This window comes from Grus americana, chromosome 15, assembly GCF_028858705.1.
Source record: "Grus americana isolate bGruAme1 chromosome 15, bGruAme1.mat, whole genome shotgun sequence".
NCBI lineage: Eukaryota > Metazoa > Chordata > Aves > Gruiformes > Gruidae > Grus > Grus americana.
This window is the reverse complement of record NC_072866.1, coordinates 2,649,587-2,673,060: the sequence shown is the minus strand read 5'-3', so window position 1 is coordinate 2,673,060 and position 23,474 is coordinate 2,649,587. Positions and strand designations below refer to the sequence as shown.

The 23,474-nt window shown below is 45.6% G+C and overlaps 1 protein-coding gene across 8 annotated transcripts in view; it reads right to left on the bottom strand.

Moving 5' to 3' along the window:
* The window catches only part of SLX4 (SLX4 structure-specific endonuclease subunit), a 34,233-nt gene continuing 10,759 nt past the window's right edge, over positions 1 to 23,474 (bottom strand). For all 8 annotated transcript variants that reach the window (XM_054843252.1, XM_054843253.1, XM_054843250.1 and 5 more), the window contains 13 exons: positions 22,738 to 23,001; positions 21,741 to 21,915; positions 18,775 to 18,990; positions 17,612 to 17,826; positions 16,189 to 16,502; positions 14,389 to 14,671; positions 12,890 to 12,978; positions 9,615 to 9,761; positions 7,748 to 7,917; positions 4,440 to 6,898; positions 3,123 to 3,225; positions 2,402 to 2,884; positions 1 to 1,782 (listed from right to left, as the gene is read on the bottom strand). In XM_054843252.1, the coding sequence (XP_054699227.1) occupies positions 1,446 to 1,782; positions 2,402 to 2,884; positions 3,123 to 3,225; positions 4,440 to 6,898; positions 7,748 to 7,917; positions 9,615 to 9,761; positions 12,890 to 12,978; positions 14,389 to 14,671; positions 16,189 to 16,502; positions 17,612 to 17,826; positions 18,775 to 18,990; positions 21,741 to 21,915; positions 22,738 to 23,001 (5,255 nt within the window). In that variant the 3' untranslated portion in view covers positions 1 to 1,445. The remainder of the gene's footprint in view (positions 1,783 to 2,401; positions 2,885 to 3,122; positions 3,226 to 4,439; positions 6,899 to 7,747; positions 7,918 to 9,614; positions 9,762 to 12,889; positions 12,979 to 14,388; positions 14,672 to 16,188; positions 16,503 to 17,611; positions 17,827 to 18,774; positions 18,991 to 21,740; positions 21,916 to 22,737; positions 23,002 to 23,474) is intronic.

Genomic DNA, 23,474 nt, shown 5'->3' with positions numbered 1-23,474 from the left:
ATTCATCAGCCACTGCCTGGTGAGCTCTCCCATTCCACCTCTCCGTGCTGCCAGGTGCCCGTGTCGACTTCTCTTCCTCCAGTTCTCTGCTGTGGGGTTTCAGCTCGTACAGGAGCTGACTGCAGACTCCACTGTTCTTGACTAGACCCAATGTTGCTGCTTAGAACCCCCCCCCCCAAGTCTGTCATAAGACATTACTTGTGGTTTATCATTAGTACCTTACAAATGGTTTATTGTAAATAATATAAATCAAATAAAAATGAGGATATACTGTATCAAAAATAGAAAAAATATTTCTATGTTCCAAATACATAAATAAGCTTATAAATCCAGCTTCTTTTTTTTGAAGTGTTGTGTCCGTTCTGTTGAGTGAGACTCTTTGCAGACTCAGAACTGCCACAACAGACAAAAGTCAGAAGATGTTGTGACAGTAAATACATAAAAGATGACAATTTAGGGTCCAAGACTTCCCCAAGAGTCCCAGACAATTTGCAAGCTAAGATCAGTCCTGTTTGGAAACGAGACCGATCAGAGACATGGCTTTAGATCAGGTTATAAGAAGTGCTGAAGAGATCCAGTGGTCACTATAATACTGTTATCGTCAAAACAGCTCTGTCGAGGACATACTCAAGCTACACTGACAAGGTAAAACGGCGCTCAGAAAATGGAGCAGATGGTATCTTTAACAGAGAGCCAGCATGCAAGTGAACATATGCAACTGAATGTTCAAATCTAAAGGGCTTTCGCATGACATCTGGTGTCAGAGGGCACTTTTGGGAGCCATCACAGAGACAGAAAAACACCTCCACTGTTTTGCAGCCATTTAAGAAAAACAGATTTAAGAGTTTTACCAGAGACTGCAAATTGAGTCAGGGACAGAAGAAAGGAATCGTATTTCCACAATGCTCCCTGCCTTAAGAATCAGCAGGGCAAGTCGTATGCTGGAGCAATGAAGACAGAAGTCACTGGGGTCTAAACATTCAGTGCTTTACACAGGGGAAAAGAAGGAGGTTGCAGGCAGGTTATTCCACTGAATGCTGGAACTTGAAAGGTGAAGCATTTCACAGCCCAAGGCCAGGGAAAAGGTCTTGGCAAGTGTCACTGGGGGAAGCACCTGCCTTTAGAAGCACCAATATGAATAAATGTTGGGGACCTAAAACCTATTAGAAAAATGGAAAGAGAAGAAAAGGCACAGGAGGAAAATCAGGGGGGGGGGAAAAGAGGCTTCAGACGACCTGCGTGCTGAAGGCAGAACAGCGACTGGAAGAGTTTGTGCAATTCATGAGAGCCATTCTCCAGCATGTCATCTAGAGAGCAGGCCACAAGGAGGAGCAGTGCACCCACCAAGCGCAGCACCACTGCCAGCACCAGCCTGGAATAGGGATTCCAGCTTATCAGGAAGGCCTTTATGTACAAAATTTTCAGCATGGAGGAGTTGGCTCCATTCAGTATCGTCTCCTCTGTTTTTTGTTCCCCTTTCTTTTCTGTTCCTTCTCTTTCCGGGCTCCAGCCGTGGTAAATGTTATACAATGAGCGTCTAAAAAGTCCAGCAGCTTTGCCTTGGAAATTTTAATGCCATTGTGTTTCAGCTCTGCATGCAATGCTGCCAGCTCAATTGGCTCATAAAAGAGAATCTTGTTGTACAGGGCTGTGTTTGAACGGATGTAGCACCTTACTGCCTCCAGCTTATCTTCTTCCCGAGCTGCTGCCTGAGATGCTGGAAGCTCCTCTTCCTCTTCCTCGGATGCAAAATCACAGGCTTCAAATCCATTCACAAAAGAACTAAAAGCAAGATCAAGTCGACCAGAGATCAAGGAAAGAACAGGCCTTCAAGGACAGGACCAGAACTCCCCAAGTCCCTGATGCCAACCCTCGTGACTACTCTCTGTAGGATCCCAGACTCTCCAACTCCAGCACCCATAAAATGAGGGAAGCAGATCATGACACGTGTTTTGCAGACTTCCCCATCCTAGCCCCCACAGCTCTGGTCCTGCTCACCCAGCCCCGGAGCTGTCTGGCATTCCTTGTTCCTGACCCACAGCATCTACTGCTGCCAAGTCGTGCTGTGCCATCCTCTCCCTACTCTGGCTGCAGGCTCTCAGTCAATGCTGTGAGCACTCCTTGTCACTCAAACTTCCAGAGACCAGGCATGCTTCTGTATTTGGGGCTTGTCCTCACGCAGCCACAAGCACTTTTGTGTTCTGAGAATAGCTTACTGGGAATTAGACTAAAAAAACCCCAAAGTCTATTTCTTTTGTAGGACGGTGTTGACCTTCAAATGAGAAGCCCAAGGAGGTGGCAGGGCCACTGTAGGCCATTTGGACACTCACCTCTCTGATTGCCATGCTCCTAGCTCATCTACGTCCTGCACCATTGACTGTTGAGTATTTTGTTCCCTTACCTCTGTGAACCAAAAGAGATGTCACTTCCATCCACTGAAGAAACTGCAGACTCCTGAGATGCTGAGAGCATCGGTTCCTCACCATCAGCTGCCAGAGACCATCTCTCTGGAGGTACTGATGACCTTTTCTGCTCTTTGGCTCCTTCTGGGTGATGTGTCACTTTAGTTCCCTCTTTGGGTGCTGCACAGCCTGTTTCTTGGGGTCCAACAAGGTCATCATCAGCCCTCCCCACAGGGAGCACTGAAGAAGCCGTAGCAACCTGCTTCCTTTTGCCCACAGCCCTCGAGGCGTTGGCACGCTTTCCACCTGCAGTCTGGTTTGCCTTTGACTGCCTAGAACGTTTGGCCGGGGACTTCTGCAGGGGAGGCTGGGAAGATGGGATTTCATCCTCAAAGTCAGAGTCCACGTCCTGGTGAGTATACTGGAATATCTCCTTCAGCTTCAACACCATCTGGCGTTTTGGGAGAGCACGAACTCCAAATCTGAAAGAGAAAGGTGGGAGTTTAGGTTAAGGTAATGCTGCATCTTCCACTGTCACAGCTCAGGAAGGGGCTCGGACCATGAAGTCCAGCGGTCAGCTGGAAGAGTGTGACATGACCTCAAAAAACCACTGACTGGAGCTTCACCATGGTTTTACTTTCAGCCCAGGAGTTTTCTTTCACACTACCTGCCAGCAAGTTTCTGCTCATAAAGAGATGTGCTTGTGCAGAGAATGCTAACCTGCTCAACTCCTTCTTCAGCTGTGGGGTCTCCATGATGGAGTAAGCTGGCATTGGTGTCATCGGAGTGCCGGGAGGCTTGTCGTTCTCCTGACAGGAAGGTTCTGCAGCAGAATGAAATTACTATGATCAGAATTAGTACAGAAAGGACTTAAAATACCTGGTATCTTCCCCTCTTAGCAGCAGATACTTAATATTATATAAGTTTTCTGCAAGCTCTTTTACTTATTACTCAGTTTCATATTTGACAAAACAGTCAATGCTTTTTTTTTTTTTTCCTGAACTGGGATACTTGGTTTTTATTGACTTTAAATCAGAAAACAGCTTAAATTAAGCCATGTGTCACATCTGAATACGAAGCTCATTCAGGGCTTTGTTAGAACAGGCAACGTTTACAAGGCAGTTAAAAAAATAAGTTTACTGAATTCTGTGAAATGGTTCTTCTTCCAGGAAGGAAATTTCATAATAGAGACTTGATGGAGAAGAAACTGAGCAAGTCAAGCTTCTGGGGTCCTGAGTTACATACTGATGTAATGGTACCAGTTTACTGATACTGTGAAGCACAGTCTCACACGCCATGTTCTAAACTCCTGTTAGACGAATCACTTAGTGTGGCATAATTAATAATATATTTAATTAGATACTATAAGATCAATTACTGGTCTCAGATGGAAGGAACCATGCAAGGATACGTGCCGGGCACGCAGAGGTCTGTTGCAAGGGCCCAGAACCAGCAAACAAATGGCAGTGCAAGATAGCAGTGCATCAGCAGAGTTTTGCAGGAAAGCATGAGTGATGCCACGCACAGGCAGGGACAGGCGCCCACCCCCAGTGAGCCTCAACACAAGGAAACCCTCTGCGCCTGCGCCACTGCGTTGCTTACCTGAGGTCCTCATGTATATATATAAGCATTGTTTCATGAATGCGTGAAAAGCAAAAGACTGTACAGAGCACCCACTACTACCGGGGAAAAATATCCACTTCATGCAAGTGCAAGGCTGGTTTTTTGTTTTTTTTGTTCTGTTCTGGTTAGTTTTTTTCCCTCCATGTACCTGTAGCTTCTGCAAGGAGTACCACAACTATGAAAGAACCAGTGTGAATGAAACACAAGCGGCTATGCTCCAGGAATCTCACATTTAGATACGCTCTCTCCCACATCAGAAAATGACTGTACCTTCTTTGTGCCTGGCCCTGACAACTACTTCAGAAGGCCAAAAGACCCTTTCAAAGTATCAAGTGAACAACAGGTGAGATGACCACTTAAAATGAAAGCAATTTAACCTCGTTCAATGAATCCGGTATCAATGCAAGAGCTCACCAGGACTCTTTACAGGATGTGTCTGACGGGCACCTGCTGCAGCTGACAACCTCTGAGACAGAGGAAGCATCTCTGGAAATTCATCTTCCTCCTCCTCTCCATTCCAATCATCCCAGATTTTGGAGTTCAGGTAACTTGGTCTACTGCCCACTGACGAACATGCCTCAATAGGACTCTTTTCAAGACAGAGCAAAGTTGTTCTTCTGCTGACAGGAGTTCCTGGAAGAGGGGTACTGCCCTTAATCTCCTGCGCGTGGACTGGGCTCTCCCACTGGTCATGCCAAGAGCCTGGTTTGGGGCTGCTGGTAGTGCTGGTCTTTGCATGGCTGACCCGGTTGGAATCCTGGCTGTGACCTCTGACTGGTGACAGATATTCAACATGCCAGCAGTCATCAACAGGGATTGGGGGCTCATCACAAAGCAAGACGCTACTGCTCACAGAATGCAGACTTACTTCCTTTTCGCTGTCCTCTACCTCAACCACACTGATATTTGTTTTATCTTCCAATGACTGCTCATGGCACAGAGGCACAGGTTTGGACAAAAATGAGATGTTGGCACATTTGCTTTTTATGTTGGTGTGCCCAGGGGAGAGGAGAACTGGATCCACTGGAGAAACTGGTGGGGAGTTCTTGGAAAATGATCCTGCTGCTGGGCTGCTGGGAGGGCTCCTTTCACTGACTGAGTTCTCCATAGGCAAATGTTTGCTTGATAACGTTGTTTCACAAACTTTTATTAAATTTCCAGCCATTTCATGGTTACTCTTCCCTGCTGCTAATTTCTTTGTGCTGAGTTTAGATCCTAGACTCTTCAAAGAATTAATGCTTGTGACCTGAGTCTGTGTTGTGAAACTTCTGCTTTTACTCAGAACCGGTGTGTCTGGCACTAGCCAGGAGCTGTCTGTACCCGAAGACACTTCAGGACTGAGCCTTTTTTCAGGACTCGGGTTTGGACTCCGTTTGCTCTCCATACAAGCATCTATTTGTCTGCTGAGAGGCAATTCGGTGGACAGCTTTACATCCTTATTTATATACACTGTCTCTGTAATGCCACCTGAGACCTGGGTAGATCTCTGCTCTGTTTCAGATGAGTTAGGTTCAGGCTTTGGTATCTCAGGACCTTGTTCTACGTTTGTACATTCCAGTTGCCCAGGGATTTCCCTTTCTTTCAGAGCAGAGCCTGACTCTGGCAACTTCTTGTCTTCTTGTAACTCCATTTCATCATCAGAAGATAAAACAATAACATCACCCTCCTCCTTCCCCTGAGCTGCATCATCCTGAGTTCTGATGACTGGTGATGACAACCCTGGGACATACGTGCGCTTGTTTAAATCAATGTCAGGAAGCTTGGCTGGAGAAACTGTGTTCTCATTTCTTGATGCAGTATCCAGCTCACTGGCTTTCTGACAGGGTATTTCGTCAGTTGGGAATGATTTTTCCTTTTTGTTTTGCTCTGGTGTTGACACGTGTTCTCTGGCAAACTTTCTCTCTGATTTTGGAGATGCAGGTGAAGAGCCAACAGCAGGAAAAAGGGGCACATAAGGTTTGGGAGGAGGACTCCCATAAAAACTATTCCTACGTGGAGAGAGGTCTTTTTGTGATTTGCTGTACGAAAATGAATCATTAACATCAACATGTTTTTCACTAGGAGCCTTTCCTGATTCTTTGGTAACTTCTTTCGTTGGGGAAGGCTCACAATAATCTCCCTGAGTTGCAGAAAACAAGCGTTCATAACTTTGATTTATATCAGTATCACCGTGGAAGCTAGGAAACTCTTTTTCACAGTGATCTGCCCCATCATGTGAGACCTGAGATGACTCGGAATCCTTCACACCTTCACATCTCCTAACGGTCTCTTCTTCGTTAGTGGTGGCACCATGGGATGCTACGTCCCATTTTTGAGGTTCACTGTGGTGAGGCACAAAAGTAGTCTGTGGATTGCTCACACTCTTGCACCTATTTATATTCTGCATTTTGTCTCCTTGTGCAGACAAGTCACATTTAGATCTTTCCACATCATTGTCATCCCTCAGATCTTTGAAGTTGTTGCTTATTGAAGCAGATCCAGATGTCTTTACCTCTTCCTCCGTAGTTTGCAGGTTTGTACCTTGGGCTGCCTCAGTATCACTGCAGATGCTGCAGTCTGTTTCCTCGCTCACCTCTGTTTCACCTTGAACCATCCTTCTCTGAGTTGCAGCAAACTCATAGATTTCCTCCAGCTCCTGTTCACCCACCCCATTGTCATCTTCCTTCTGGCATTCAGGGCTCAGCATGGGTTCTTCTTCCTCATCTTCACCCACCCACATTGACTTCAAGAGGTCTTGGAAGTTCTCAGCTCTGTCCTCACAGTCTTTGTCATCCGTCACAGAGATAAGATCATCTTCTGAATCCACTCCAGAAGACACCTGACTCTCTCCAGTGTTGTTTTCACACTTTGCCACCAGTTCCCTCACACCAAACCTGCAAGGATATAATGGTAATGTTAGTATTTTCCTCCTCCATATTTCTTCACCATTTGGCTGCCTGATCACTCTTGTGAGCCTTGTAAAGAATTTGCACGAGGATGCCAGTTTCCTAAGATGCACAAGATCTCATATACTCCTAAAATTCGGAATTCCCTTTTTCAGGTGTCACTCACATGAAAGCATCAGGCTCACTCTTCCTTTTTTTATGTTTGAGACTAAACAGCTATATGACTACACTAAAACCCCTTTGCCATTTGCAATGGTGAGAGCCCCATGGATGGCTGGGGCTGGATAATGTCTGTCATACGCAAGCTTCGTGGCTTTTTGGAGTGACAGGGCACGCCTGTACATACATTTTGGCAAGACTCAACCATTTTCCCCCTGTATCTCAGCAACTGCTTCTATTTCAAGCTCTTTACTTAGCGTGCACCCAGGATCATGACCAAGAGCGTGGCTGACACAACACATTAGAGTTCTAAGCATCCAATACAGTCTGCAAGTGCTGTTCAGATGAAGTGCATCGCTACTGCAATGCTTTGAGAATCAAATACAGGAGATACACTCATCATCGTCAACTTCAGCTGTGAATAAACATCCTGAGACAAAACTCTTGACAAAAGTCTGCTAAGCATAAACTGAATGTAGAAAATCTCACACAGATACAACCTGAAGAGAGACTCATGGAAAAGTTGAGGGTAGGATGTTCTAATGTGCAAGTTTCATTTAAGATGTAAGCAGAGGCCTATGGAATTTGTAAGCCACTAAAACTGCAACGGAAGATATCAGGTTGGGGTCTGTGTGGCTGAAAGCATGAGGGGATCGAAAACATGCTCACTGTACAAACCTGGCAGCCAGAGCCCCCACCTGGGGCAGCACCCCAGCAGGGATATCAGCATCAGCAGCATAAAGGTATCGCAGGAATGCACACACTGCCTCTCCTGTCACGTCACTCAGCAGCACACGACGTGTCTGCGCGTTCCCATCCTCCTCCACCAAAAACCCTTGGCTGTGAACCTGGGGTAGCAAGAAAGCAAACAAAGTCAGTTTGCTAGTAAAGGAACGGCAACACCAACATTCTTGTTCCTATCAGCTTACTTCTTTCATTCCAGTCTTACCCTGGCACCAGGACCTGATGCCTCAGAGGGAAGCTAAGATGACCAGTTATGCAGAGCTTCACATGGAATAGGCCACTTCCTTCCTGACCCTACAGCTGTTAGCTTCGATAAAGTTTAACTACTTGTTTTAGTCACACATATAAAAGATGGTCTTAGAGTTATGCAGTTAGTATCGCAATCAAATTACTTCCCAGAGCACAACTTCCAGAGCTGTCTACACCTTTCTACAAGCAAGCTCCCTCTGATCTGTTTTGAATTTACCTACCCTTGATGCACTGCCAAAACTCCAGTTGTCCTGGTGTCTCACAGGAAGAGAGACACCATACAAAATACTACTCCACTGAACTGGACCATTATCTGTGCAGGTCCATCCTGATCTCAGGTTTTGGCGAAAATGCATCTCCAGTTCAGTAAGGTCTCACTTCATTTGCAGCCAAATCACGCATTGTGCTATCTGAAACTCTCGCCTAAGTCAGGAGACACCACGCAACAGAAAACATGAGCTCCAAAGGCATCTCTGATTAATTACTGTCTCCTTGTTACCCAAAATCTTCAGCAAAGAAGAGCACTCCCTTGCCTATACAGAAAATAAACATGAACTGCTGCTCTGTAGGTGGGGACAGGAAAACAACCCTCTGCAGGAATCAAAAATACAGCAATCCCACAACTCTTCCCGCACAAACGATTCCTGCCCGTGAGAACAGTGGATGGGAATGCTGAAGTCAGAGAGAGTTGCAGGGAAATAATAAGAGAACATGGCTAACTCAATGGTTTTTAAAGTCCTTTGATTTGTGGGCACACGCACATTTGCTAAAGGTTGTGAAGATCCCTTAAAAAATCATATTAAGACTGCTGTGTGGCAGCAGTGAACTTGCTTCCCCTCCCCAAACTTTCACGGACCCTTTAGAAATGGCCTGAGTCATCTTGGGTGGAAACTACTGCCAACATGCATGAGGATAAAACTAAAGTTTCCAAAAGGGCAGCTTTAAAGAAAGCTCCCTTTGTTAGGGAGCTGGCTGTATGGACTGCTGGCAGCTCCGTGAAAGAGTAGAGTTCAAATTTTAGGCTTGCTGCCTTTCACTGTCCTGACAGGAGGCTGCATAGGAGCAGGCCAGGAACTATTCAACCCCAAAGTGCTTCTGGGAACGTAAGAACTACTTCACTAGCCTTGCAAAAAGCACAGCTCAGTGCAGCTACCTCCAAAGTGACAAAACCTCTGTGTAGGTTATTTTAAAGTACATCCCAGAATCCTTCTACTGCATACTCAAGCTTCCCAGCCTGGGTGACAGGCAGGACACACCAAGACGGATAAGGCAGTCTGCACTTGCACAAGTACAAAAATTCAAGGACAAAAAGCACTTAGGAAGCTTCCTCCATTGCTCAGGGGCAGAATGCAAGGAAGGATCCTTGCCTCCTCATGCTCACACCGCTTTGTCAGTGCTCTGGTTTCGTAAGCTGAAAAACCACTGCAAGTCCAAAGGCGCTTGCCATTAGGCCCAGCAGTGCTCTGCGCAGATTCTGTCATCTTACCGATCACAGCTGTGGGCAGTCTGGGCTTTCCTAAGCAGAGGAGGAAAGTATGTCAGCAGTACTTACAACTTGAACGGCCTGTGGACACCGTGCATACAACACAAACATGTGGGCATAAAGGACTTCCCCAGAGTCCACCTGGAACTGGACATCACTTAAGTGGGGGTTGTTGACCATTGCACTGAAATCTTCAGCCAGCAACCTGAGAGAGGACTGGAACACAGAAGGAACACAAAGACAGAAGTTACATTACAGTTGCCAAACGTTAATAAGAAGGGAATAACGCAGTGTATCGGCATTGCTGTACTGTGAGCCCCTGTCTGGATGCACCACCTTTGCCTTCTGAAGCTAATCAGCATTACCAACTTAAGGTTTCCATACGACAAATAAGCAGACAAGTCTAACAGATATTTCTGGCTTTGTTTTACTCCAGTTTTTCCCAGTCTGGCAATTTTGAAGCAAGGGCAGTCCTGTTGTATTCTACTGTACTTGTTCTGCCTGGTGCTACAGCACATTATCACGCTCAGACCTTCACCACACCATTTCCTGATGTGGTCTAGCCACTGCCTATAGTTGGCCCCTTGATCTGCCGCCTTCCACCGCAGCTTTAGGAAACTGTAATTTCCACTTAGATGGACTTGAACTCAATTCACTATAATTAGAGGGAAGGGGATGACTCAGGGATGAGCAATGAGTCTTTCTCCTCTGGTTCACTGTCTGGCAATGACAGCTGAGAAGAGCATCTCTGCAACAAGGGGCTCACATAGAATAAAACCAATGCAGGTGTCTAGTTCAAGGGAACTTGTGTGCTTATCACTGAAATCCCTTTTGAAAATTCCACTCAATTATAAAAAAGAAACATAATTTCTATTATCATTCTAGAACCCCTTGCTGGAATTTCAGTGAGGGCTTGTTGACTGAGCTACCTGTGACTGGTTACTGGTGATGGTATGGTCAGGCCTGGGGTATGCTGCCAAAGACAGCAATGATGAGCGCTCTGTTTCTGCTCAGGAGCTGCTCCCAGCACGAACCCACCCCAGGCAATCTTCTAAAGACTCAGATCCCTCTAGACAAGTGTTGCGGCTCTGGAGGTGGCCAGGGCTTCAGAGAAGTGTGAAATACCCTCAGCTCATGGCTGAGAGACTGTGTGACTGTAAGTGGAAACCAGTTTATAGTTAACACACTAATCACTGACCTTGTGCTTTTCAAACCTTCTGCAGAATTGAGGAACTGCAAGTTTTGTTCCAGTGAACATCTGCAGGAGATGCAGTTCCACCTGGAACAACACAGCTCTTTATTTTATTAGCAGGTTTCTACGTTAGCAGTGGACTGTGGAAACCCAACCTTTCTACTCGCGCCAGCATGTGTTTGCCGGCAGCCAACACTACTTAGCACCAAAACAGCAGCATACACCGGAACACTTCTTCCAGGCCTTCATAGGTGGGCTAGAGAAGACTCTGCGTGTCGTGGCAGAGGTGTGGACTGATCTCCCAGGGAAAGACAGGAAGCTCAGTCTGGAAACTAATCTGATGTTTCTTGCTTTCTTATTCTTGGCAGGTAGGATACCTGCAAGACAGTACCTCAGGAAGCCAGCAAACACAGACTCCTGATGCTACGTTCCAGGCAGCAAGCCCAGAACAGCTTTCCTGCTGATGCTAAAATTATGAATCGGGAATGGGGAAATTAAATAAGGCTAGAAACCTCCTGGCTGCACCATTTTCTGTGCAAAGCAAGCAGACTGGTCTGAAGACAGCTCTGAGTGTGTATATGCTCCTGTCAGAGAACACACCGGAACACACTCTCCTACTGAGGAGGCCAGCTAGGCTGGACACCACAGACGTGACAAGGGTCTTGCGCGTGGGTAGGGGGATGTGTTACCAATGCAATGGGTGTATTTGCTCTGCATGGTTACACTCTCTCTGTACTCACAGAAAGCACAAATCTCTCTCCTGCTGTCAATCCAACTCTCCAGCAACACTTCATTTGCTTAGAAAAACTATCATGGAATCAAACTAAATCTGAAAAAATGATCATTCTGGTTTTGCTGGTAGCAATTGAGTTTCAACAACAGTATCAGAACAGTCCCTCTGGTTTAATAGACTCAGAAGCTTATAAAACAAGACTTTTTTTCCTGCTAAGGCTTTTTTTTAACACCCCCAAAGAATATCTAAAGTTTCTGTAACAAGTAGCTGGGATGCTCAAGTTTAGTACTGATTCCCACCTCAAAGAATTGTCTCCTTTTAGAAATCTCTGAATTCTGCTAGCACAATATGAAAGTGCTTTCTCAAGGCATCAAAATTTATCTGGCACCAAAAACCTCTAGCTTTCATGACATGATTATTCATTATGAAATCAAAGATAATAAGTTTCACCAGATAAAGTGGATGACCCTGGTGAGAAGATGCATTAGGGGTTTTTTTAATACGCGCTTCAATTGAAGGCAACTGATTATACATCCATTGGGGAAATGACTAGTGCATCTGGGGTAAGATGTAATCTACAAAACAACACTGGCTCGATAAAAAAAAAATCACCTGTGACTTACTAGCCTGTAGTCTTCACCTAGTCACCACAGAGAGCACACTGATTTTCAAGCTAGATCCTTTGATATGTGTTCCCACAATTGAGGCTTTTCTATACTAAATCTTTTAAAAGCTCACATTAGCAGCAAAAAAGTGCTCATCTTCCATGGACCTCACAGCATTCCACTTCATCTATCAGGCTTTTATGCCAGATGAGAGAATTTAGTGTGAGTCAGCCAGTCCTTGCAAGAATTCTCTCTTCCACTGCAAGGCACAGCACGGAGAGGAAGGTGACAGAAGAGGAACAGCTCCATCTCCATTCAGAACCATCCAAAGTAGCTAAGTGTGTGAGAAGCACCAGGCAGCTCTGTCTCTCCTGGGCTGCAGCCAATTTTCTCTTGGATAGCCTGGGCGTTAAAGCAGAGTACTGCCTACCGTCATGCAGCTGCACCCCTAGTTCGTACCCCGAACAGTCTTAGTGCTATAACATAACTCTTTAACCTGGTTCTCTTTATATAAACTCTGCACAGACTGGCCTTATGTTACCTGTCATTTAAAATCATCTCTCTTATCAGGTGGGACAAGTACTGAAAAATCCATGGGCCTGCTTGTAGGCATCAATGAAATACCACGACATGTGCTGATCTCACCTGTGCCCACGATGATTCCTGAGTGACTGTGAACCTTAAGCACCTCTTTGTTTCTATGGAAAGGAATTGGAAATATTCCATACTTCTATGAATTGCACAAATGTAATAGCTTCTTTTTTTACAGTGATAAACAAATACAAAAAAGTGGGGAAAAAAGGGTTGTCCTTACTCTTTTCCAGCTGCTGGTCAGAAGGCTCTTCTCTTTGGATGGGGGGACAAAGCCACTATGTGGAGTATCACTGGAAGTCAGTTCTTTTCCTTTAAGAAAAAAATGCACATCACAACTCACGTACAACTTCTTTGTGAGACAGAGTGACGTAAGGACTCCTAACATGATCCAGGCCACGACAGCTCCCCAAGACAGCTGCTGTCACCAGCCTGACTGAGTTGAAGGCTCAGGCTGTCCCTCATGCCTTTAGTGGAGGGTTTGGCTCTGGGCTGTGACAAGCTGTGGGTACTCGAGTGCCTTTCAACCATGAGCAGCACCAATCTACTGCAGATCTGTATGTGCCATAATCATCCAGATGGAGGAACTGCAGAGTGCAGCATGCTGCTTTGCTTTCACGTCTCAGTTTTCCTCCAGTGGAAAAAAAAAACTATGACACAGAGCAGAATGGGACACGCCACGGTCTCATCCTAGCAGACAGGCAGAATGCATCTTGGATCTGCAGTTCAACTTAGACAAAATGCTGTGGGCCCTAGTGCTCCGAGGCAGCCAGTGAAACCAGTTTTGCACAGCCTGAGCTCTGTGGTAGTCTACAGAGCACGCAGAAAGAACTGATGTCTTCAGAAATGGGTTTGGCTGCATTAGTGCCTGCACAGTGTTTTTTCTCCACCTGGTCTCATTTACACACACAGTATATATTTATGTGTGAAAATTATTTCCCTCATCCAGGAAGCTATATCGCCACTGAAATCCCAGGAGTAGATTTATAGGACCAGGAATCATTTGCTGCAGTTTAGTAGGGGAAGTGAGGAATATTATACCCAAGCGAAAATGCAGACAGGTGAACTTAGCAACCACGTTCTCTTTCACAGGTGAACAGGAGACATACAATACATTTTGCTGAACAGCCAGGCCATTTTAAGGGATATCATTGACCTTGAAATGAGCAGTTGTGCACCACACGCAACTATGACTGGGGACATTAGAGAGTTGCCCATAGAGGAATTCTAGATGTTGTATTTTTTCAACCCTGTGCAGGTACAGATAAACTTCAGGTTTATGTAACTGATGTACCAACATAAAATCATCCCTCTTGCACATGTCTCTCATCCAATTGTCTCAAGACCTGAAAAGACAGTGCACATAACAGAAAGACTGTCCAAATAGCAGGGATAAGGATTTTGTTCCAGCTGTTGAACATGTCCAGGCTCCCTCCTGGCAGAAAATACTTTGATATCTATACAGGAATTTTAAAATAAAATTTAGTAGCTGCTGTCTAGGAGTTCTCTTAAACGCTGGGATGCATGAATCATTTCAGAAACCTCAGCTTGATTGTATCTAAAGGTTACTGCAGAAAAATGTCCCCCCACAATATCACCCCTTGGATCAACATCAACGTCCTGTGGGTGCTGTCATGGATCTCCTAACTTTGCACAGCTTAAGCCTGACTCTGTGTAGCAGAAGGGACTAGTGACAGGGTTCACAAAGCTGACAGAACTTACCTGGCTGCTCCACTGCCTGAATGTGATCAACATCAAGGTTCCACTGAGTGAGGGTAAGTCCTTCCCTGGCCAACTCAACTAGGTCCTGCAGGGTCTGAACATCCTTCTGGCTGTGAGATAAGAACTGTCCGTCTCCTTCAGGGCCTGACTTGGACTCATCAGAAGTTTGACCTCCAACCTCTGTGCAAGCGGGCTCATGAGAACTCAGGTCAGGCTGAATTTGCTGGGATACTTTTGGCTGATCAGATCCCACCGATGGCAGAACATTCTCTGACTTATGATTCTGATCAAAAGAGGGGGGAAAAAGACACCAATAAATTAGGTCTTGTTTTATGTATTTGCAGAGCTCAGAGTACAGTCTCTTCTTCATGCTTTTGAAACACCTAGTAAAGGATTACAGAGCATTCCCCAGGTACAAGGGCTTCTGAGGCAAAAAACTCTCTGCACTTTTGTGAAGGACTCCCCAGAGATAGGACAGCTCTTAACAAAAGAAAGGAATCTACAACAGAAAATGCAGAAAAGGTGGTTTCTCCAGAAGCATGTCTGTGCAGGCAATTGCCAAACAGGGAGAAAGGATGGTAGAAATGCTCCCACTCCAACATCTAAATATTTCATTATAGCTGGAGCGCCTGGCAACAGTTGCAGCTGAAGCTCTCCAGGTGCTTCTGTTCTGAGTTCTGAAATGCTTTTGCAGTTACATGTAACTAAATCAAACTTTCACCTTGGAGCTGATGTTTTCCAGGTTTGGTCTCTGCTTCCCAATAAAAATAGTTTTGTTTGTTTATTTCTAAGTAAAAATGGTTTCACCATTTCTGTGACTGGAACGAATCAGAAGGAAAACACACTCTTGCCGTGATTTTAAAGGCCTACCTAACTTTTATTTTTAAACTGCTCTGGCAGTTTTTTGGCTTGAACAAAAGGTCAAAAATCTTCACAGAATGGAGTCCCTCCACTACAGCCCCAGCCTGCAATAAGCCAGTGAAAAACTCTGGACTTTGACGAGGGAAGAAGTACTAAATAAAGCACATATATTCATGCACAATAGTTTTTGAACAGAAGCACCAAATAATTCTTCAGGGAAACAATGGGGGAAGGAAGTGATATCCTTCTTCTTGGAGAGCAAGTATGTGATAAGATGAGAGACTAAAAGAGCTTTGTCTATTTCTGTAGGCACTCTTTACAAAAATAAGGAGCATTGAAAGAGGCAGGAGATCTAGGTGAAAAACAGTGGAACTGAAAGGTGGATCAAAGCTTATATGCACCAAGAGGCAGTGGGACGCACAGGGAAAGTCTGAAGTGCAAATGCTTCACTTTACAACTCCAGGCGCTCCAACCTTCTCCTCTGTGCAAGACAAATATCAGTCTTCAGTTTGAACTTTTCACCCAGTTCCCTACTGAGTGCAACACACAGGCAAAGCTCATGCTAGAATAAATCAGAGTCAAGTGCCAAGAAGGAAAAGAAGAGTCAGGCTGCTGTAAACATGGACAAACTAGTGGCAAAATGACCACGATGGCGTCCCTTTACTCAGTACTCTGTTCCCATCAGTTATATTTTCTGAAAGCTCAAGGAATAACACGGTAACATGAGCCTTGGTCTCCTCTCCAAACATGAGAAATAAAAGTTCAAGATCATAAAACCTAGCTGTGGAAGATCAGGGGGCAACAGGTCATGAGCAGTGAGTATGAGTATGCAGAGGCAGGGGATCACTCATTTAAATACCAAATGAGGAAACAGAAGGGTTACAGGGCAAGTGAACTACGGCACACAAGTATCAGAGCAAGGACAAAAGAGCATCGCACCTGCACAGGCTTCCAAGGTACAATTGGAGGGATTAATCCAGCAGTGTAGAATGATTCAAGGTCATAGGATCCTGTCAGAGCACTGATATTCCATAAAAAACACTCCCTGGTTTTGGACAACGGCAAGAGCCAGGTTGCTTTCCCAGATTCATACTCCAAAATCCTACTAGTGGGAAGCTGAGGGGTGGGAGGGAATTCCACCTCTTCTGCAAGCAGCATAGCTACTCGGTCTTCGATCCTTTTGCGGGCCTTCTCCGGGTCCTGAAGCAGTAATGGTGGAGGTGCAGTTGGGCCTCTTTTGCGCCGTTTCTTCTCTTTAAAAAGAAAAGGAAGAGGAACTCAAGTAAATAAACAGCTGAACACATAGGGTGGAGGACCTCAACATGCCAGCTTCTTCAGGTGTTGTAGTTAGTGATGACCAAAAGGCAGCTAGCTACGAGCTGAACACAACTCTTAAGATTTCCGCGGGTAGTCCAAAGCCTGACCTCACCCTTACAGGAGACATGAAGTCCAGAAAAGACTGACTCCTGCTCACACTGCTCTGCTGCCTGTTGGGAGCGGTCGCATCTCTACAAGATCTGATCCGTACGGAAGCAACTGATATCCACGCAGTCTGCCTCCCAGACCCATGGAATGGTGCCTGTACAGCACTTGACTAGATCCCAGTGCTTCACAAAAAAGGGAGAAAAAACCACCACCAAATCCTGAAGGACTCCTTTTCTTGTGTACAGGTCACTGATTATATCAAACCACAGCTAACACGAACACTGCACAACTTCATTTGGAAATCCTGTGTCTTACTACCTTTGCTTTACTACAAATACAAATCCAACTGGCAGTACTTATTGGCAGGAGGAGACCTGAGCAGTGTCATGAAGGGTGAACTCTCCCCTCTGCGCAGCACCTGATGCTCTCCCCTGGCAGTTGACTTCCTTTCTAAACCTTTTTGCACACTGAAATCACAAAGCACGTGCTCAACAGCATGTAATATACACATATGTCCACTACAGAAAGAAAACAGAGAGATAAGGCTGGAAAAGCTGCATTAATCCAGATTGCAGCAGGATAAATAAGAAACAAATCTACTGCAGAAGAAATAACAATAATCTCTTCATGTCATTTCTTTTCACTTCCACAGTTTACAAAAAACAGCTTAAGAATATTTTACAGATTCAGAACAGTCAATTGGTGAAAAAAAGCATGAGATTCCTAAAGGATTTCACTAAAACCCATGGACATCCTGCAGCCTTTCTTGACTGTGTGTGGATACTGCATATTGTTGAAGCTCTGACAGCTTAAATAAAACAGAAACAGAGCTGTCATCCCTCCTATACCCCACAGGAAAGTTTTAGTGAAGAGCAGGCTGCGTTACATTACTTCAACAACAACATAGCCTTTGACACTAACTCACTTTAGCACATACCTGATCCTGGCTTCCATTTGATTGGCAAAGCAGCCACTGGTTTCACATTTGTAACTGATTTTGCCTGTTCCTGCTTTTCTTGCTCCAACAGAGAGCGTGACATTGCCATAGCAACCAGCAAATCTTCATCCTTAGTCTCCATTTTGGCCCTCTTCTGCGTTTTCTTTGAGTCCTCTTTGGAGGAGACTTTTCGCTTTGACCTGTTTGGTTGATTGCTGAAATGCAAGAATGCAGCAGGAAGCCCAAGTTAATGTGACTGGATCAGAGACAAGAAACACTGAACACTCCAGACCAGCTGCTCTACTCACTCAGAGAGATTTCCATATCCACAATAATGAAAAACTATTCAGTACCTTCTTCCCTAGCAGAGAGAAAAGGATTTCTTATCACCCATGGAATTCAAGGAAAGTCTTATTTTGAAAAGGTAACCACAAGACTGCAGCATGATGTAAACATCTGCTATCTCTATCTTGAACACTTTTTTGTACCAAAGGAAAAAAAACAAGTTGAAGCAAGGCAAAACCAGAAAATGCTTCTGCTTCCGCAGGGAACAGGCAATGGTCCTTCCTCAGCACAAAGGGACTTAGGAGCCCTTCTACAAATTCAGTCAGGCACCACTTGCTGTACTCTGAAGATTCTGCTCAAATCCAAGACAGCAGATGCAGCTCTGCATTTCAAAACATCACGTCTGTTTCCTCTTTGGCTCAGGGTGTAAAGCATATATATCCAGCGCAGCCACAAGCCGAATAGCTGAGGCATTGGCATGACAGACACTCAGGAGAGACTGCATACTTGTACTATGTGGTTTGCTTAATAAGCTCAAACACACCATTCAGCTTTACTGCACAATTGTCTGATAGAGCACAAATATTTCTGACACACCAGTGTAAGATTATTTACTCCTCAATTTGCTCCTGCCTGCTGACTTTTTCAAGTCATCCACCACCTGACCCCTTCTGAAGGAAAGAAAGATGATTTCTCCAACCACTTACCACATTCTCCTCATGTGGTACTGCCTCATGGCTCTACTTGACCTTCTCTGGACCTGGGGCCCACCCAGAATGCGAGTCTGCCTTGCTGCTACCGTTCATCCCCAGGAGCACACGGTCAATGTCTCTTAGGCCGAAGAAAGCAACCAGCATCTTTTATTTTCACCACCTTACCTGGGACACTGAAGAGGTGCATCACCCAGTGTGGACACCTGCAACTGCACTGCCTGAACAAGTAGCTTAGGAGGAACATCCATCTCGACAGCACAGCGTTTCAAGTGACTGACTCGGCTCTGCGGGGTTTGGAACTGCTTCCCGCAGATGGGACATTCAGGGACCAATGGTTTACTGGAGGATGACTTCTGTGCTTCTTCCATCTCATCCAGACACCTGTGAGACGATCGCAAAGCTTACCTCTGAAGACTTGAAACCTGTCCACACTAAGATTTGAACCATATTTAAGAAAAGGAAGCACAATCATCTCTAGTATCTATAACAGACAGAGAAACATCCCCTAAAGAAACAACAATTATGTGCTCACCACTGTGATGCTTATGACATATAAGAGTTACATGGAGATTACGGCTTCAAAGGCATATTAAGAACATGTTGCTCAGAAGCAAGCAGAGGTAATAACCTTCTTTTACTTCATCACGTGTCCATTACCTAATTCCTCTTTCTGCATTCATTCTAACACTGCAGCTAACTAGGGAAAAAAAACCGGAAAGAACTCTACCAGAGAAATGGTAAGTCTTCCTCACCCCAAACAGGACTACTGTTTGTCCTTCTTACTACTTCTGTAGGCATGACCACATGCAGTGTCAAGAACGCAAGCATTTTCAATCTCAATTGCCAAGGACAGTGTTTTATGTCACAGAAAAGGGACCATTTGAAATGAACACCACACTCAAGAGTGAAGGATTAGGAATTTCTAATAATTTCTGGTAGGCCAAAACTATGTAACAAATTTTAATGGTTCTTTTTCTGTCCTCTCCAGAGAGATTCAGGGTGTGAAATCTTGGATCTGCAGTACCTGTTATAAAAAATCACTCCCTGATTAGAATCACCTTTGGGTTGGAAGGGACCTCAAAGCCCATCTAGTTCCAACCCCCTGCCATGGGCAGGGACACCCTCCACTAGCCCAGGCTGCCCAAAGCCCCATCCAGCCTGGCCTTGAACCCTGCCAGGGAGCCAGGGGCAGCCACAGCTTCTCTGGGCAACCTGTGCCAGGGCCTCAGCACCCTCACAGGGAAGGATTTCTGCCTCACATCTCATCTCCATCTCCCCTCCTGCAGCTTCAGGCCATTCCCCCTTGTCCTGTCACTCCCTGCCCTTGTCACCAGCCCCTCTCCAGCTTTCCTGTAGCCCCTTCAGGGACTGGAAGGGGCTCTAAGGTCTCCCCGGAGCCTTCTCTTCTCCAGGCTGAACAAGCCCAACTCTCTCAGCCTTTCTCCATAGCAGAGGTGCTCCAGCCCTCGCATCATCTCCGTGGCCTCCTCTGGACTCGCTCCAACAGCTCCATGTCCTTCTTGTGCTGGGGACCCCCGAGCTGGATGCAGTACTGCAGGGGGGTCTCACCAGAGCGGAGCAGAGGGGCAGAGTCCCCTCCCTCGACTTGCTGGTCACGCTGCTGGGGATGCAGCCCAGGACACGGTTGGCTTTCTGGGCTGCCAGCACACGTTGCCGGCTCATGTTGAGCTTCTCGTCCCCCAACACCCCCAAGTCCTTCTCCTCAGGACTGCTCTCCATCCATTCTCTGCGCAGCCTGTAGTTGTGCTTGGAATTGCCCTGACCCACGTGCAGGACCTTGCACTTGGGCTTGCTGAAGTCCATGCGGTTCGCACGGGCCCACCTCTCCAGCCTATCCGGGTCCCTCTGGATGGCATCCCTTCCCTCCAGCGTGTTGACCGCACCACACAGCTTGGTGTTGTCAGCAAACTTGCTGAGGGTGCACTCTATATCACCGTCCATTGCACTGACAAAGATGTTAAACAGTGCCGGTTCCAACACCAACCCCTGAGGAACACCACTCATCACTGGTTTCCACTTGGACATCAAGCCGTTAGGTAATGACACACACAGGGTTGTGTAAGAGACCATTCATCTGATGTACTAGGACTGGTGATTACTAGTTCGCCAGTGCATTTATCCATCTACAGCTTTACCTCTTGTGATGAAGACTGCTATCAAAAAATCCATTGCCAATATAACCATGTAATCTCATCATATGATTACATGCTTAATAGTTCAGAAAGCAGACTTAATTTCCAAAAAGCATTTCTGATATGCTGTCACTGTTTTACAACCTCTGTCCTCTCAAGCAGCAGTAAATATCTGCAGACAGAAACAGCAATAACACCTCTAAAGCTGCAGCTGCAGAAAACCCTGATGAATGTGAGATACTCAATAACGTGATATAGGACTGGACAAATCACATCACTCTTGCTCCCTTAAATTGCTGGAATTAAGAAATTACAACCATTGAGATGTGCTGTTTCTGATACTTTCTCAACACAGAAGCACAGACCTTTAATTTACAAAGAGCTATCTGTACATAATATATTAACACTACTTGATATTTACCACTAAGGAAATTTAAATTAAGGGCATTAATTTCAATTTAATTGCACACACTCTGGCAAAAGAGAAGGCAGGGAGCCCTTCCCTTAGCCTCTCTGCTCTCCTTGTCAAAGCTCTATAGCGCAAGTTAGTCATCTTCCTGAATAGTATCACCTTTCCCTCAGCAAACCGGGATACACAGTGACATACTAGATGTTCTCAGACAAACAATTTTTAGCAAAATAGAGCAAACGTTACTTTGTTGCCTGACATCAGTAGATCTCAAAATCTGCAGTAGTGGGTTCTCATTAATTTTGACAGCCACTTTACAATCGCAGCTCCTCTGCCACGCTGCGGATGAAAGCAGCATTGGCCTTACCACACAAATGCAGAAGCCGTGCAGGGCCAGACAATCAGCTCTGCTTTGAGATAAAAATGACTTGTTAATTCAAGCCATAAAGATCAATCTCATGATGCAGATTCCCCGGCTACCATGTTCTGAAATGGCTAAGCCGAGTGAGCCATCTTACGAGGTTAAAGGGGAGAGGATGTAGAAAGGACACATCATACTGGTCTTTCACCTGTTAACATGCTGCTCTCGTCGTGTTGTGTTCATGGCTGAGAGATCTTTCTGGCAGATCTGACAAAAAAACAAGCCTGCATCCTCCAGGCTTACCAGGGCTTCCTCTTTGGTTTCCTGCTGAAGAGCCAAAGCCAGAGCACCATCATGCTCCATGGACGGAAGATGGGGGGTGTCTGGCAAAGAAGAGAGAGATGATTTATGACAGAAAACTAAGAATCCTGTATGAAAAGAGTGGCGCTGTTATACTTGTCATTATTAGTTTATTAAACTAGACATGTAAAAATAAATTGCAATCTTTCTCTCGCGCCTTCACCTTTGATCTCTCACAAGGCAATGTACAAACTGCACTCTTTAAATGCTACAGGACTGCGCTAGCTGAGGAGCAGGAGGTGGCAATTTGCTCACAGTACATCACATGTCAGAGCCAAATGAAGGGTAAGTTTTGGCTGAAGTTTCTGGGGAGAACATGGGATCTTATACACCACATATTAAAACACAGCTGATTTTCATGTCCATACAGGACCAAAAGGGCCTCAACTTATAGAGAATCAAACCAGAGTAAATTTGCTGTGGATTTAATTCATCTGCATAGCACACACTATTTTTGTAGAGTACTTGATCTACCAAAGATAGGGACTACCTAAGAGTTGTATTTACCTAACAGCTGCCTAACATTGTCCCAAGGGAAGAATGACAAAGTTCACTGATCCTGTTGGAATTTCAACCTGTTTCCAAGAAGACAATTATCCCTCCAGAATCCAGCATAAGGTTAATTCAGCCTCAGAGAAGAGCTGGGAGAAAAGTACGGATAGTCCTTTAACAATAGAGAAAGCAAGTCTTCTCAGCAATCTGGAGTGATTTATTCAGCGCTGCACACTGAACCACTAGGCTAGCTGGGAACAAAGCCCAGGAATCCGGACTGCTTCTCGTGCAACCATTTGAACCAGCCCACGGCACTCCTTCTGCATGTACAAGAGCTAATAGGAGAAACATACCATTCTCTGGTGGGTTCTGCTCCTGGCTTTCATCAGGGAAGTCCCCACCAGCTACAGACTTTGGCGAGCTATCATCTGTGCTGTGTTTTAGCTGCTCAGGTGCCACTCTCTTGAACTGCTGCATTCTCTCTACTACCAGCTCTGCTACTCGCATCTTCGACCCTGCGAGCGACGGTATCTTTGAGGTGGGTGAAGAGCAGGTCCCTGGCTGCGTAGCAGGATGGAAGGATAATGTAGTCTGGGAACAGCCACTCAGGGCATTTACTAGAGGGGGAGAAAACACCAGAGCTTTACCAGTCAGTTTTAAACACAAAGCTGAGCTGCTTGGAAGCCTTCCCCAACAGCAGCCTAAGACAGGCTCAGTTTTGCAACAGCCGTTCTTAGAGGAAGAAGTGAACAATTTGTTTAGCTATTACATGACTTTATACCAGATAACCACAGTAACAGTACCAGGCTTCTGTGCTGCAGTGGAGTTCAGATACCTCTGTATCCCCTTCAGAGGAAGGAATATTAAGGAAGGCATTGCCTGAAGGTGACTAGCGAGAATAAGCAGCAAGGCAGCGCTACAGCTCCACTCTCCCCAGCGTTCCCACCACAGAACGTCCTGTGGTTCCTGCTGTTCTTCGCCCTGATCTCCAAACCCTATCTGTGGCTCAAACTTTCAGGCTCTGAGCTGAACCTGGAGTTCCCAAAGAGAGGTGGTAACAAGCAGGAGGCAGAGGCAATGCCAGACTAAC